Source organism: Callorhinus ursinus, unplaced genomic scaffold, assembly GCF_003265705.2.
Source record: "Callorhinus ursinus isolate GAN/ISIS: 27379988/994484 unplaced genomic scaffold, GSC_fseal_2.0 scaffold123, whole genome shotgun sequence".
NCBI lineage: Eukaryota > Metazoa > Chordata > Mammalia > Carnivora > Otariidae > Callorhinus > Callorhinus ursinus.
Genome location: NW_027397185.1, coordinates 410153 through 426365, shown reverse-complemented (window position 1 = coordinate 426365; position 16213 = coordinate 410153). Strand labels below are relative to the sequence as shown.

At 46.6% G+C, this 16213-nt stretch overlaps 1 protein-coding gene across 7 annotated transcripts in view; it reads left to right on the top strand.

The window, feature by feature from the left end:
- Positions 1 to 1362: 1362 nt before the first annotated feature.
- The window catches only part of NLRP3 (NLR family pyrin domain containing 3), a 50055-nt gene continuing 35204 nt past the window's right edge, over positions 1363 to 16213 (top strand). For 2 of the 7 annotated variants that reach the window (XM_073889935.1, XM_073889934.1), the window contains exons 1-8: positions 2820 to 2963; positions 3045 to 3106; positions 3273 to 3601; positions 6812 to 6910; positions 7401 to 9165; positions 11238 to 11411; positions 13767 to 13937; positions 15441 to 15611. In XM_073889935.1, the coding sequence (XP_073746036.1) occupies positions 3319 to 3601; positions 6812 to 6910; positions 7401 to 9165; positions 11238 to 11411; positions 13767 to 13937; positions 15441 to 15611 (2663 nt within the window). In that variant the 5' untranslated portion in view covers positions 2820 to 2963; positions 3045 to 3106; positions 3273 to 3318. Of the gene's footprint in view, positions 1427 to 2819; positions 2964 to 3044; positions 3107 to 3272; positions 3602 to 6811; positions 6911 to 7400; positions 9166 to 11237; positions 11412 to 13766; positions 13938 to 15440; positions 15612 to 16213 lie in introns of those variants that run through there. The other 5 variants (XR_003205800.1, XM_025860092.2, XM_025860093.2 and 2 more) reach the window with 4 other exon arrangements.

The window sequence follows — 16213 nt, the reverse complement described above, 5'->3', positions numbered from 1 at the left end:
AACGACTGAGCCACCCAGGCGCCCTTGGGTGTGATTTTCCATGTCTGTGTCCTGAGCGTCTGAAATGCTTGCTGCTCCCCGGGACCGGCAGGGCTTGGCACTCAGGTCTGCTGTCCTGCACTCGCTACGGTAGGAGGAGGTACCTCTCCTTCTCACAGGGCATCCTGCACACAATTCTATAACAATGGTAGTAGCAGGACTTAAGCACTGACTCCAGCTTCTCTGAATCAGGTTCTGCCCATTTAGCCATTTGTTCAATCCCTATGACAACCCTCTGCCCTCAGTGCCATTGATAGAGACAGAAGTAGCGCCCCTCCTCTGGATGTGGAGTCTTGGCCCTCTCCCTCCAGGGCCCCACACGGGCCTGGGGAGCTGAGCACCTGCCCTGCACCATGCTCTATGAGACACAGGCCACTATCACACCGTGGTCCTGCCACCATCACCAGTGCTGGGAAACACGGTCTGGGTGCTTCTCTGTCCTCCAGCTCCTCGGGGGCCTAGCACGGTGCCTTTCAGGCTTGCGTTCTTGCCTGGCACACACCAGGTGCTCCATAAGTGTTCGTAGAACAAGTGAATCAGCTGGTCAGGGAGCAGAATTTGTGTCTGTCCAAAGAAATTGAAATCAGGATCTCGGAGAGATGCGCACACTCCCACGTCTGTTGCACTAGTACTCCCAATGGTTACGTATGGGAACAAGCTGAGTGTCCATAAATGGAGGGATGGATGAAGATGATGCGGCATATATATCTACATCACACACCATGGCTATTATTCAGCCATGAGAGAAAGGAAATCCTGGCATTTGCAACCAGCATGGGTGGACCTTGAGAGCATTATGCAAGGTGACATAGTGAGACAGAGAAAGACAAATGCTATATGACATCGCTCAAAGGTGGAATCTGAATTAGTCAAAATCATAGAAACAGAGAGTGAAATGGGCAGTGGCCAGGGGCTGCAGAGGGGAGGACTGGGGAAGTATCAGTCAGGGGCACCAAGTTTCTGTGATGCAAGATGACCAAGCCCTGGAGATCTGCTGTGGGGCACAGAGCCCGTAACTGACCATTCTGTGTTTTGCGCTAAATATTTACTAAAGGATAGATTTTGTATTAAGGGTTCTTACCATACAAACAAAAGAATAATGATAAAATAACAACAACAATAATAAACTGGAGACCCAGAGGGAACCTCCCCACCCCAGTGGCCACTGAGGACAGTGCAGACATCTCTGGCTACAACCAGAGATAAGAACACTATTCATTGGGTTTGGAAAATCCAGCGATATGAGTAACTGTTAGTCTCTGACTTTGTCTGTGATGCAAGCTCGTTTACTCCATGCTGAGGCCACATCCTTCCTGCCCCTGCTGGGCTGTGCCCACTATAAATGCATCAAGTCTCCTCTCGGGCTGTTTCTGAGGCTGGTGTCCGGGTGAGTCCACCTCTGTGGAGCTGCGTGGCTGAAAGGGTCTGGGGAGAAGTGAAGAGGGGACGTTGAGGGCCAGAGTTGTCTTGGTTAATGCACTAGGGATTTCTTCTGCCAGCTTCCAAGTCTGCCCTTTAGCTGCAATTCTGGAAGTCCTTATATGTTTCTCATTATTGAAGTCTGTGCATGGATGCCAGTGTGTGTGTGCAGGGACAGGAACAGCAACAGCAACTTACACCCACGACTGCAGGGGATTTGCCAAGCATCCCCCAGGGAGTGGATGGAGGGCATGTGTATGAGGAAAGAACTGCCCTGGACACCAAGGGACACAGGAGGTAAAGGTGAAGATAGAGTGCCCTAGGCTTAGGGACGGAGGAGAGGTAGAGTCCTGGTGTGGATGGAAGGACTGATGGAGGGGGACCTGGGAAGGTCTGTGAAACTGATGGACCTATCTGGACATGCCCCACCTCCCTGTCCAACGCATGAGGAAGGAATTTGGTGGGTGCGTGGAGCCAGGAGTGCGAGGCAAGATGAAGGTACAGGGAGAGGTGAGCAGGCTTCAGCTGTCGTGCACACTCCGCTGTGGTCACTCTGGATTCCAGCGTGCACTGTTCCACAGCTCCACAGGCCCTCTCCCTCCCGTTAGCATCATTTATGGCTTTGGGTTGATGTGCTTTCCCAAATTCAGTCATGTGAGGGGATCGATCCCAAACAAAGCCAACATGTTCGTCAATCCAAAATCTGGGAGACATGGAAGAGAGAAAGACCCAGCAGCTGACCTCTGCTCTTTGTGGAACCCTAATTCTACGTAAGAAAACAGCGGCTTTGCGTGGTCAATGCTGGGAATGTGTTTTTTGTCTTTTAACCACCTGTTTTATGGTCTTTGATCTTTTTGGTTGGTGTCTGACTAAGAAACCTAGTTAAGTGGTGGAAGAAAGAGTCACACACCTTTTCATGCTTTGAAAGTAGTATTTAGGGACATGAGTTCAGAAATCAGTGACCCCGATCTATATCCTGGCTTTGAACCCATTTTTTTTTTTTTTCTGTGAAACCCTGGGTAAGTCACTTAGTTTCTCGTAAGACTCAGTTCCTCTTCCATAAAATGGGTCTAGGCAAATGTGCACGAGAGACTCTCAGTAACCATGAGCTCTAATAAGGGCTATGATTGTGAATGTTGCAAGGGGAGACCTCAAGGAGATGTCATGTGTTTATCGTTCCCTCTATGCACCCTGAGTGTCATCTCCTCTGTTTCTGTCGATCAATAGATGGATGGAAGTGCAGTCAGAGACCATGCCCTTCTCCGCGCGCATCTGTCTTCTCCTTTCTCCATCTAGCCATGTGTTACTCTGTTAACATCACACTTACTCATTTCCTGGGTCAAAACAGAAACAGGGAACCAGAGCCTTTCAGATGGAAGGAACTGAAAGGCCATATTTTCCATTCTGTCATCTTGTAGATGAAGACACAGAAGCCGAGGAAGAGTTTGTCCTAGGCCATTGCCCAGGAATCTGTGAGAACAAAGTTCTCCCCGTGATATGTTGAGGTAGCATTGTGAAGTGAGTTGGGCATATAGTACTGGTGATGTGATTGCGTTTGTGGGTTTAACTACTGTTTCTCTCCACAGGGACACCGTTCTTCCATGGCTCAGGACATACTCCTGAGTCAAGCCAACAGGAAATCTTTCTGGTGGGTATTTGGGTTACTTTCCAAAACTAAAGATGGCAGCTCGTTACAGTTTGGTTATATATATTTTTTTCCTTTGTATTCTGGGTTTTTCATGGTTTAGTTCTCTCTAAAGAGGGCAGACTTTTAAGAAGACTCTTCTTACCTCTGTGCTGTTTTCACCGTCCAGCTTCCTGGCGTGGACCTATACCCAAGGACCCTGAGAAAAGACGCAGATGAGCATGGCAAGTGTCCGTTGCAAGCTGGCCCGTTACCTGGAGGATCTGGAGGATGCAGACTTTAAGAAGTTCAAGATGCACTTAGAAGACTATCCTTCTCAGAAGGGGTGCAGCCCACTCCCTCGGAGTCAGACAGAGAAAGCCGACCACATGGATCTGGCCACTCTGATGATTGACTTCAACGGTGAGGAGAAGGCATGGGCCATGGCAGTGTGGATTTTTGCTGCAATCAACAGGAGAGACCTTTATGAGAAAGCTAACAGGGATGAACCAGAGTGGGGTGAGTGGAAGGAAGACAGCATTTTTATTTTTATTTTTTAAATTTTTTATTGTTCTGTTAATCACCATACATTACATCATTAGTTTTTGGTGCAGTGTTCCATGATTCATTGTTTGTGCATAACACCCAGTGCTCCATGCAGAATGTACCTTCTTTAATACCCATCACCAGGCTAACCCATCCCCCTACCCCCCTCCCCTCTAGAACCCTCAGTTTGGAAGACAGCATTTTTAAAAAAAAATTGTGATAAAATACATATAACATAAAATTACCACTTAAGCCGTTTCTAAGCACTGTTAGGCACATTCATGTTGTGAAATCTCCACAACTTTTCTTCATCTTGCAAAACTCTGTACCCACCAAACAGCAATTCCTGGTTCCCCCTCTGTGCAGCCCCTGGACCCACCACCTTCTGTCTCTACGACTTTGACTACTCTTGGTACCTCTTATAAACTGCATCATAAAGTACTTGTCTGTTTGTGTCTGGCTTACTTTATGTAGTATAAAGTCCTCGAGCTTCTTCCATGTTGTCGCATGTGACACGATGTCATTCCTTTTTAAGGTAGAATGATATGTCATGGTATGTGTATACCGCATTTTGTTCATCTATTCATCCATCCGTGGGTATTCAGATTGCTTCCTGCTTATTGTGAATAATGCTGCTAGGAACATGAGGGTATGAACCTCTTTGAGACCCTGCTTTCAGTTCTTTTGGGTATATGTTCAGAAGTGGAATTATTGTGTTATATAATAATGCTAGATTTCATTCTTTGAGGAACCACCATAATGTTTTCCACAGTGGCTGCCCCATTTTGCACTCCCGTCAACAGTGTACAATAGCTCTATTTTTCCGTCATCCCCACCAATTTTTGGTTTGTTTGTTTGTTTTGATAGTAGTTATTCTAATGGATGTAAGATGATATCTCATTTTGGTTTTGATTTGCCTTTCCCTATTGACTACTGATACTGAATGATTTTTCATGGGCTTGTTCTCCATTTGTTTATCTTTGGAGAAATGCCTATTCAACTTTTTCCCATATTTTAATTGGGTTATTTGTTTTGTTGTTGTTGACTTGTAAGGGTTCTTTATATGTCCTGGATACTAACACTTGATCAGATATATGATTTGCAAATACTTTCTCCCATTCCATGGATTGCCGTTTCACTCTGTTGGTGGTATCCTTTGACGCAATGAAATTAGTATGTTTGTTTTTTAATAATTCCTCTATCATCTTGGCTCTATCCTCTGTCTTCCTCTCATGATAGCGCTATGAGAAGTTGGAGGAAAGCAGTTTGCTTTTTTCTAGCTTCTTTAAAAATGCAAGTCAGGGCTTGTCTATCCCTAGGAACTGTGGACCTGTTGGGGGTGAAGTATTTGTGCTTTCTGGCTTGGTGTTCTGATCAAGGGAAGAGCACAAGCAAGGGCTCAGAGGAATCTAAAAAGTCACGGGATGATGATGTTTAGCTAGTGGAAAGGAGGAATAAAAATCAGCAGATCAGGAGAAGCATGTGAGTGGGGCAGCAATATGGGTGACATGAGGGAGAGAAACGTGACATGGGGGCATGAGATGGGTGCACAGCAGTGGGATGTTATAAACAAATTACGTATAATAACACAATTATAATTGTGCCAGTACTTATGTACTCACTAACCAAATTAAAGTGTAATAATCACAGTTATAGTAGTTTACTGAGCAGTTTTTATGGATTTTGGTCATTCCTCATAAAAACTCCATGAGGCTGGCTTTTTTTTTTTTTTTTTTTGGTAGGCTGTACACCCCAATGTAGGGCTTGAACTCGCAACCTGTAGATCAAGAATTGCATGCTCCACCGACTGCCCAGCCAGGCGCCTTGAGGCTGGCACTTTCCGATGAACTTTCAATTTCATTACTAAACGAAATATGCCAGTCACAAAAAGACAAAGGCAGTATGATTCTGTTTGTAAGAGGTCCTAGAGTAGATAAATTTATAGAGACAGGAAGTGGTTGCCAGGGGCTGCAGGCGGTGCAGACTGTGGAATTGTTGTTTAACGGCTATGGAGTTTCAGTTTTGCAAACAAAAGAGTTCTGGAGATTGACCAACAATGTAAAGTGAGCCTGAAAGAGGTTCTGGTTGCCTGTGGCTCTCTTTCAGGCACAGAGCCAAGGCCTGGATTCGGCGCCGGGTGTGTCTTTGGCTGGAGTCTGGCTCTTAACCACTATGCTATCTTGGCTTCTGTACCTGGGCTGTGAGATGGAAGACTTATCCCCAGGGTTAGAGGTTTGTTTGTTCTTTGCTGGGGAGGACCAGGTTGTAGGGTTAGGTTTTAGATAAGAATTAAGTCACGGTTTTGGTTTGAGTCAATGTTTAGATTTTGTTTTGTGATTGGGTTACCAATAGCATTTGCATTCAAAATGAGTAGACACCTACCAGGAATCCTTTATGTTGCTCTTGGGTTCATCTGCTGAATATTTCCCCTGGTGCTTAGCACTTGTTCTGTTGTACCTAACTGAAACGGCTCTTCGTTGGGATGTGTAATTTAGTGACTCTTTAGATCTATAATTCTCAACTGTAGATGCATGTTGGAGCTTTCAAAATGTAATGGTGCTGGTCCCCACCTCAGATAAATTGAAAAATAATCACTGGGGATGGAGATTTTTAAGGCTTCCTAGGTGATTCTCAAGTCAGCTGGGGATTATGAACCACTGATTTAGACAAACCGGCTTGGTAATTCTCAATCATGAAAACCCAGAATGTGGGTACAGGTAATTTCAGGCATTTGGGGGCAGGGGAGGAGAATCTTGCTGGACCATAGCCATCTGGGGGTATTTAGACATTTAGTGTGGGGATGGCCTCAAAACCAGGGCCCCAGGGGGAGTCTGCCAAAGACAAACAAGGATAAGAGAAACCTTGCCTGTCTCATGTGTTCGCCGATTGATTTCTGGGCCTGGGAGAGATCCTGAGACTGGATACAGTGGGGACACAATGCTAGGTGTGTGAGTGACAGTGACATACAGTACTTTGAAATTAGGAGTGCGTGAATGCCACAAACTGGGTGTCCAACTGTACACCTGTCATCCACAGCTCTGGCATGGGGGCATGTTTGGGGGATGTCTGAGATAGGTGACTTTGAGCTGTGCCAGGTGTTGAGTACTGGGTCTCAATTACGTCACCTTAGTCAGGAGTCCTGGATTTTAACTTTGTATTTCCTTTTCCTTTATTCCTCCCCAGATAATGCACATGTGGTATGCCAGGAAGAAAGCCTTGAAGAGGAGTGGATGGGTTTATTAGGGTACCTGTCCAAGATTTCTATTTGTAAAAAAAAGAAAGGTAAGCAGTGGGGGTAGTGCTTCCTGTTGGGTTTGGAGACCCAGTTTTGGAGCCTGGGAAGCTTGATCATTCTATATGTTCCTGCGCCTTGAGGGGCAAAGGCCCATTTCAGGAAATCCACTATAGCTAAAGAAACAGATCAGTGTTCACATGGCTCCTTGTAGTCACAGAACCAAGGAAAGGTGATTGAGTGTCTCAGGTTCTAAAAGGTATGGGCTGCAGACTACCTAAAGGAATACGATTGAATAAAAAGGGTTTCCTGGCAGGTCACAGTGCCTATGGCACTTTGCTGTTCTTCTGTTCAACTGTGTATAGGAAGATTCTGACATTCTAGATTTTATGGGACTGTCCATACCCATGCAGTGAAGAGAATCTGCACCTCCCTCTGCTTAGCTCTCGGGTCATCACTCCCTGTGGACTATAGGCCCCTGTCAATAGCTCATGTATGCTTGGACATCTCCCAAAGTCTACCTTTCTGTCTTTGCTCCAGATTACTGTAAGAAGTACAAAAAACACGTGAGGAGCAGATTCCAGTGTATTAAAGACAGGAATGCCCGTCTGGGTGAGAGCGTGAACCTCAATAAACGCTACACGAGGCTGCGTCTTGTCAAGGAGCACCAGAGCCAGCAGGAGAGGGAGCATGAGCTCCTGGCCATTGGCAGGACTTCAACCAAGACGCTGGACAGCCCCATGAGTTCCCTGAATATGGAATTTCTGTTTGAGCCTGACGACCAACACTCGGAGCCTGTTCACACAGTGGTATTCCAGGGAGCAGCAGGCATTGGGAAAACCATACTAGCCAGGAAGATCATGTTGGACTGGGCATCAGAGAAAATTTACCGGGATAGGTTTGACTATTTGTTTTATATCCACTGTCGGGAGGTTAGCCTTGGGACGCGGAGGAGCCTGGGGGACCTGATCGTCAGCTGCTGCCCTGACCCAAACCCACCCATATATAAGATTGTGAGCAAGCCTTCCAGGATTCTCTTCCTCATGGATGGCTTCGATGAGCTGCAGGGCGCCTTTGATGAGCACACGGAGGCTCTCTGCACAAACTGGCGGAAGGTGGAGCGAGGAGACATTCTCCTGAGCAGCCTCATCAGAAAGAGGCTACTTCCTGAGGCCTCTTTACTCATCACCACAAGACCTGTGGCCCTGGAAAAGCTGCAGCATTTGCTGGACCGTCCCCGTCATGTGGAGATCCTGGGTTTCTCAGAGGCCAAAAGAAAGGAATATTTCTTCAAGTATTTCTCCGATGAGCAACAAGCCACAGAGGCCTTCAGGCTGATTCAGGAGAATGAGATCCTTTTTACGATGTGCTTTATCCCCTTGGTCTGCTGGATTGTGTGCACCGGGTTGAAGCAGCAGATGGACAGTGGCAAGAGTCTTGCCCAGACATCTAAGACCACCACTGCAGTGTATGTCTTCTTCCTCTCCAGTTTGTTGCAATCCTGCGGAGAGAACCAGAAGCACCAAGTCTCTGCCAACATCCGGGGTCTCTGCTCGTTGGCTGCAGATGGAATCTGGAACCAGAAAATCCTGTTTGAGGAGTGTGACCTTAGGAATCATGGCCTTCAGAGGGCCGATGTGTCTGCTTTCTTGAGGATGAACCTATTCCAAAAGGAAGTGGACTGTGAGAAATTCTACAGCTTCATCCACATGACTTTCCAGGAGTTCTTTGCTGCCATGTACTACCTGCTGGAAGAGGAGGAACAGGGAGGGATGAGGAACCTGCCATGGAGTAGTTCCAAGCTTCCCAACCGAGATGTGACCGTCCTTCTTGAAAACTACGGCAAATTTGAAAAGGGGTATCTGATTTTTGTTGTACGTTTCCTCTTTGGCCTTGTAAACCAGGAGAGAACCTCCTACTTGGAGAAGAAACTGAGTTGCAAGATCTCGCAGCAAATCAGGCTGGAGCTGCTGAAATGGATTAAAGAGAAAGCCGAGGCCAAGAATCTGCAGATCCAGCCCAGCCAGCTGGAGTTGTTCTACTGTTTGTACGAGATGCAAGAGGAGGACTTTGTGCGAAAGGCCATGGGCCATTTCCCCAAAATTGAGATCAGTCTCTCCACCAGAATGGACCATGTGGTTTCTTCCTTTTGTATTGAGAACTGTCACACTGTGGAATCACTTTCACTGAGGCTGCTTCACAACTCCCCGAAGGAAGAGGAGGATGAGGAGGAGGAAGAGGAAGGGCAGCACTCTGAGGTGGATCACTGTGTCCCCCTAGATCCTCATGCTGCCTATACTCACCGGTAAGACAATTTGGCTTCGGGCAGGTAGTAGAATGGTAGTGTTGCCCTCCGCTTTCTAGCCACCTTTTTCTGGGCACCTGCTCTCTCTGCCTGCTTCTCAACTGCCTTTCAAATGTGGTTGCCACAGCTCCATAATAATGCCACCATCACCCATTTCTACCAGACTTCTTCAGTGGCAGAGATTGACTAATAGAGGAAAGGGAGGTGGACGCATGGATGAGAAAAAAGCCAATGAAGAAAATAAGCAAATGTTTGGTGGATGCCAAGTCAGTGCAAGGTATTATGTGGGGTAAAGAGTTGAACAGAAATGTTGCAAACTCAAATTGCTTGCAATCTACTTGGGGTTCAAGGAGCAAAACAACCCCAGTGACTGTCTCAGGAACAGAGGACAGAGGCCCTTTAGTGCTGGGTGCTGGAGGGAGGTTTGTCAGAGGAGTGAGCTGGGATCCTGCCTTGAAGGACTGGTTGGATGTGGGTGAGTGCAGGAGAAGGTAAAGGGATTTCGGCAGTAGGGTCTGATGTCTGAGGAACAGTGTACGTAGGAGACTATGCTGAGGGATGTGGCCTCATTGGAATAGATAGAATGACGGGAAAGTGAGGGAAACAGGGCTGGGAAGGAGAGGGTGCTTTTAAGCTCCCGCATTGTGTTTATAACCAGGAAGTCACCAACAGCACCCTCTTTGGGGTCTGTTCACCAACGTTGCAGGACATTGGAAGCCGGTTGCTGTGTTGGGACAGCAAAGCAGTTCAGTTACCTGGCCTCTGAAGTCCCTGCTCAGGAACTACCACAGCTACGGCGGGAGGGTGGATGCTCTGTGAATGCTTGGGTTTAAGCTGCATAGAAAGCACTTGATATGGGACAAAATTAGGGAGAAAGGGGACTGGCCCTTCCACCAGGAATAATGAAATTTCAGCCCCCTCTCTCACCGTAGGCACCACTAGCAGGATGACCTTTTTATTCATCATTTGGTCATCAAGGACCACCCGCTGGGGCTTCAGGGGTGGCTAAGACCCAGGCCCTGCTCATAGCAACTTAAGGTTCAGTTGTGTGGGCAGCTGGGAAACAAGGACGGACAGTAGGGGGACGGGCTATGGCAAGAACACTTATAGACTGCACCAGAAGCACATGGTGGGGAGCCCTTGACCAGCTGGACTCCGAGGGATGGAGCATGAGAAACCTGAGTGTGGTCAAGGGATAGCTCGAACCGAGGGAACAGTGGGTTCAGAGGGCAGAGGCTGGGGAGGCAGCTACGTCCCTATGATGAAGGTCAGAATAGCTGGAGAGGGTGAGAGAAAGAGGGAAGGAGGCACACCTGCTCCTTAGGGCCCTAAAAACTATGCCGAGAAGAAACCTGACCAAGATCACACACCTGTGAAGAAGGCTTGTATAGACTTGGACTAAAACTCCTGATGAAAAGCCTGACGCCCATCTCGTTAGAGGACAGTTACCTTCTTCTGAGGGCAGGAGCTTGCTTTGTGTGTTCCAGAACCTTCTGAAGACCAGCAGCATGGGCATCCGCCCCATGCCTCTTCGAAGAGCAGAATGGCAGGCCCAGTCCTAGACACACAGAGTCAGAATCTGCATTTTAACAAGAGCTGCACATTGGAACCACGTGGACGTCTTAAAACTATCGATATACTTGGTCCCACCTCAGAGATTCTGACTTTAGTTGTATGGTGTGGCCTGGCCTCAGGATTTTTGAGGGCATTGCTGATGCTATTATGCAGCCCGTGTGAGATCTGGATCTCACCATGTGGTCTCTGGATCACTTAGCAGAGTGTCCAAGGCCGTGGGCACGACAGCGGACTGGTGACAGAGGGAAGGGAAAGACATCTGAGGGAGGCACTGGAGGGTGTGCAAAGGCGGCCAGTCAGACTCATGCTATTTCCATAATAAGGTGTGCAGGACAGTCTTACCAGGCCTCCCCACCGCCCCCAACCTTTGTTATTCCTCAGTAGGCAATCTTTGGTTCTGTGAGTCAGTTCTTAACCCTTGGGAGGTCTTTGTCTGAACTGGTGCCAGCCATTCCTGATTTTCTTTTCTTTCTTTCTTCCTTCTCTACAATTTCTAGGTTGGTGAATTGTCATGTCACTGTCAGCCTTTGGCAGGGTCTCTTCTCGGTCCTGAGCGCTAACTCACTGAACCTCACTGAACTGAACCTCAGTGACAATGCTCTGGGGGACCCAGGGATAAAGGTGTTATGCGAAATGCTCCAGCATCCTGGCTGTAATATTCGGAGACTATGGTAAGAACCTGTGTGCATGTGTGCGTGCGTGTGTGTGTGTGTGTGTGTGTGTGTATCTGTGAGTGACATAGAGAGAGGACTGGAGGAAGACCTCAGTGTCCAGATCAGTGGTTTCTTAGTTTTCTAGGGCTGCTATAACAAAGGACCAGAGACCAAGACGTGTAAACAACAGAAATTCATATTCTCATAGTCCTGGAGGCTGGAAGTCCAAGATGAAGGTGTCAGCAGGGTTGGTTTCTCCTGAGGCCTCTCTTATTGGCTTCCAGATGGTGGTCTTCTCCCTGTGTCTTCACATGGTCTCTGTGTTCATGTCTGATGTCCTCAAAGACACCAGTTGTGTTGGATTGGGGCCTGTCCTCATTTAACTCTTTAAAAGCTGATCTCCAAACATAGTCACAATTCTGAAATTCTAGGGATTAAGACTTCAGCATATTATTTTTTTGGAGGGGTGGACACAGTTCAGCCCATAACAAATGGGAAGGTAGAATGGTTTGGAGGCCAGTTGTTTGGGAAGTTTCAAATGGGGAAGAATGAAGGGGAACCGAAAGTAAGCCATTTGTTGGTGATATGACAAAAAGTGCATGACCTTCAATATCTTCCCTTTCCTCACTGGCCATCATCATAGATGAGAACTGGAGTTTCATCAGATACAATGGCTACTTGGGCTGGACCCCATCAAAACATTTTGTGTAGGTTGAAATGTCACAGGGAATCTTTTTCAGCTTTCTTAATAAAGAGTGCTCGCTCTGGGCTCACACTGTGAATCAGACTCACATTCCCCAAGTGGAGATACGGGTTCTGGGCCATCCCACAAACCCTCTTCCATCACACATCTGCATTTTTGATGAGCTACACAGCCAGCGCTAAAGCCCATCACTCCAGGGTGTTTTTATACATCCCTTTCTTGATCACCATACCCACCCCAACACCAACCTTATCAATTATCTCCTATACAAACCAGTAGCTCAGGCCCAGCAACCATGACTATTTGCCAGGATATTGCAATGGCCCTCAAGACCATCAGCTTCATGGGGCAGGATTTGTGTTCATCTTTCCACTGTCTCTACAATGTCTGGACAAGTGTGTTAGCACACATTAATGCTCAAAAATACATACTGAATGAGTACTGACTGTTTGATCTCCCCACATCCACTTTTACCACCTATAAATCTATTTCCCATATAGCAGTCAGAGGGTTATTTAGAAAATTCTACTTTGATTATGCCATTCCCTGGCTTAAATGTTTTCTCTTTGTTCTTTCGATAAATTACAAATCCTCTTTTGCCTTCAAGGCTCTGGCTGGTTTTGGCTCTTCACCTGCCTCTCTGTCTCCATCCCATGCCATTCTCCCCACTGCCCTGGTGGGTGCCCTTGTGTGATTCCAGAGAGTGAGACACAAACAGGGAGACATGGGTGATGATGAGATATTTTGCAGGTAAACAGAGGTTTAGTCATGCATTTACCTCTAGTCGGTGTGAAGATGGGGTAGAAAGGAAGATTTTTTTTTAAAGATTTTATTTTACTTATTTGAGAGAGAGAATGAGAGAGAGAGAGAGAGAGAGAGCACACGAGAGGGGGGAAGTTCAGAGGGAGAAGCAGACTCCCCGCTGAGCAGGGAGTCCGATGCGGGACTCGATCCTGGGACTCCAGGATCATGACCTGAGCCGAAGGCAGTCACTTAACCAACTGAGTCACCCAGGCGCCCGAAAGGAAGATTTTTTTAATAGGCGCTAGGATGCTCAACTGTTCAACTGGGAAGGAGGATGTTGTTCTTGTTCCTCTGTTCCTAGTAGTTGTCGTTATTGGTGGTGATGGTGATAACAGTGTGTGTGTGTGGGGGGGGGTTGTAAATCAAATCAAGAATTAAAGCTTCCTGCTATTTCAGTGTAGGTGGAGGGCTGGGATTTGATCATTAAACAGAACGATAGGGACAAGAGAAGTAGATGGGTAAAGCCCCAGAGAGAACAGTGTCCACCTGAGGATCTTCACAGTGAGGAACATATGATACACAGGTGGAACACACAGGTTCACCACCGTGTTCCTTTATAAAACAGGGACATGCAGTATACACTGGAGAGCCGACCATTACTTATGGAGGGGGTTCACGGACGCACTCAGCAGTTGTGGTCTCAGGCTGTAGCTCGTGAGCCTGGGAGGTGACTTCACAATAAGTCTGGGGCTGCATGTAGGAGTTCTGATAAGATCACACTTTCACCTAACTTTCCTTAAAAATTTCCCTTTGTAACATGAGACCACAGATGCCCCAGTTTGGTGCTGAAAACAAGCATAAACCAGAAGGCAGTGACAGAAGCAGCCTGTGTCCTGATGCTTTCTGCTTCTGTACTTGGCATGCAGGTTGGGGCAGTGTTGCCTTTCCCATCAGTGCTGCTTCAACATCTCCTCGGTCCTGAGCAGCAACCAGAAGCTGGTGGAATTGGATCTGAGCCACAACACCCTGGGAGACTTTGGAATTAGACTTCTTTGTGTGGGGCTGAGACACCTATTCTGCAATCTGAAGAAGCTTTGGTGAGTCTGAACTGTTTTCCTTCACAAAGAATGAGCTGGGGCTTCAACGATCCATGATGGCCTTCACTGCTCAGATTTCCAGGTGTTTATCAATAATTCAATCAGTTACTGTTTGTTGTGGGAAGAGCCACATACTAAGCCTTAGAAAGGAACTTAAACAAATTAATCATGCTCACTTTTAAGGTATTTACAGTCTAGCTGAGAAAATACAACCAGTGAAATGCATTGCTCCAGAAGGGACTTTATGACAAACTCTTGGTCTCTACACCAAACAGGAAAAGAGGTGCTAACACAATGCAGACACTTGATATTTTATGCAGCCCTTCACTAAAAGCTTCTGGGAGACTTGCATTTCGAATAAGAGAAAACGTGGGGGATGGATTAACCCAGTAATGGGTATTAAAGAGGGCACGTTCTGCATGGAGCACTGGGAGTTATATGCAAACAATGAATCATGGAACACTACATCAAAAACTAATGATGTAATGTATGGTGACTAACATGACATAATAAAATAAAAAAAAGAGAAAACACTTGAAAATGGTAGGACCAATTCACACCATTAGGATGGTTATTATAAAAAAAACGAAACAACAAAACACAAGGGTAGGTGAGGAGAAATCGGAACCATCATAATTGCTGGTGGGAATGTAAAATGTAACTGGTGCGGAAAACAGTACATCAGTTCCTCAAAAAAGTGAATATAGAATTACCGTATGAACCAGCAATTTCGCTTCCAGGTATATATAAAAAAGAGTGAAATCAGGTATCCAAGCATGTATTTGTACACCTGTGTCCACAGCAGCATTATTCACAATAGCCAGAAAGTAGAGACAACTCAAATATCCATGGATGAAAGAATGGATTAAAAATGTGGTATGGGGGTGGGGTTGGGGGTGGGGGAACGTGGAATTATACATGCATACAGCCTTCAGGGGAAATCGGACACATGTTGCAACATGGATGAATCTTGAAGACGTTATACTAATTACAATAGGCCATATGCAAAAGGGCAGATATGTATGATTCCACTTACGGGAATGACCTAAAATAGTCAAATTCATAGAGACAAGAAATAGAATAGTGGCTCCCAGGGGCTGGGGCAGGGAGGGGTGGGGAGTTAGTGTTCACTGGGTGCTGAGTTCCAGTTTGGAAAGATGAAAAACTTCTGGAGATGGATGGCGGTCCCAGCTACAAAACAATGAGAAGGTACTTAAATGCTACTGAATTGTACACCTAAAAAGGATTACAGTGGTAAATTTTATGTGTATTTTACCACAATAAAAATAAGCGTAGGGAGCTGAAAAGATGGAGTATTGGTATGGGCTTGGAAGGTGTTTACTTGCTATAACACCAAACAAAAGGAAATGAACAGTTAATATACGGTTTGGACACTCTTCCTGTGTGTGGACTGGACCAGAGGCAGCATCAGACCAGGTGCTTCCGTGACTCCCAGACGGTGAGGTGAGAAAAGTGTATGACATTCTGCCGTCTCTATGGAAGGTTGGTCAGTTGCTGTCTCACATCAGCATGTTGTGAGGACCTTGCATCCGTCCTGAGCACCAACCAGTCCCTGACCAGACTCTACTTGGGGGAAAATGCCCTGGGAGACGCAGGAGTTGGAATTTTATGTGAAAAAGCAAAGCATCCACAATGTAAGCTGCAGAAACTGGGGTAAGTCTTCACTGGTGTCTCAGCAGAAAAGCACCTTCGCTTCAGGGATGTATTGCTTGGGAAACACGGATGCGGGCTGCTCTATAACAGGTTGATCGGACAGAGTGGAGGGTAGAGAATGGAGGAGACCGTATGTGAAGTGCTTGGAAGCAGGAGATACTACCTTCTACTAGTAAGGTATTTATGACTACAGAATTAGAGATTCTTGGAGTTGAAAGAAACCCTAGGGATTGTTCAGCTCAGTCCCCCACTGAGGGAAATACTTGCGTCTCAGACACTCACATGGATCGTCACTGGTTTCACGTGTGGACATTCCGAGCGCACCAGCCATTGCTGCACACTGTGGCCGCTGCATTAGGCGAGAGTTCTTATTTCTACGCAGCACCTTCTTTGGTTTCTGTGTGTTGGTCCTTGTTCTGCTCCCCAGGGCTCTGCTGAGAGGTGTTGATCTCAATTTCCCAGAGATAACAGTCACACTCTAGGCCTTCTCGTCTCTTGCCTGGACATCTCTAGATTCTCAAGAAGGATGTGGCTTCACATCTTCACCTATGTAGTCATGCTGTCCTAGGGAAGGGCTTTTCTGTTCACGTCCCTGTTTGAAG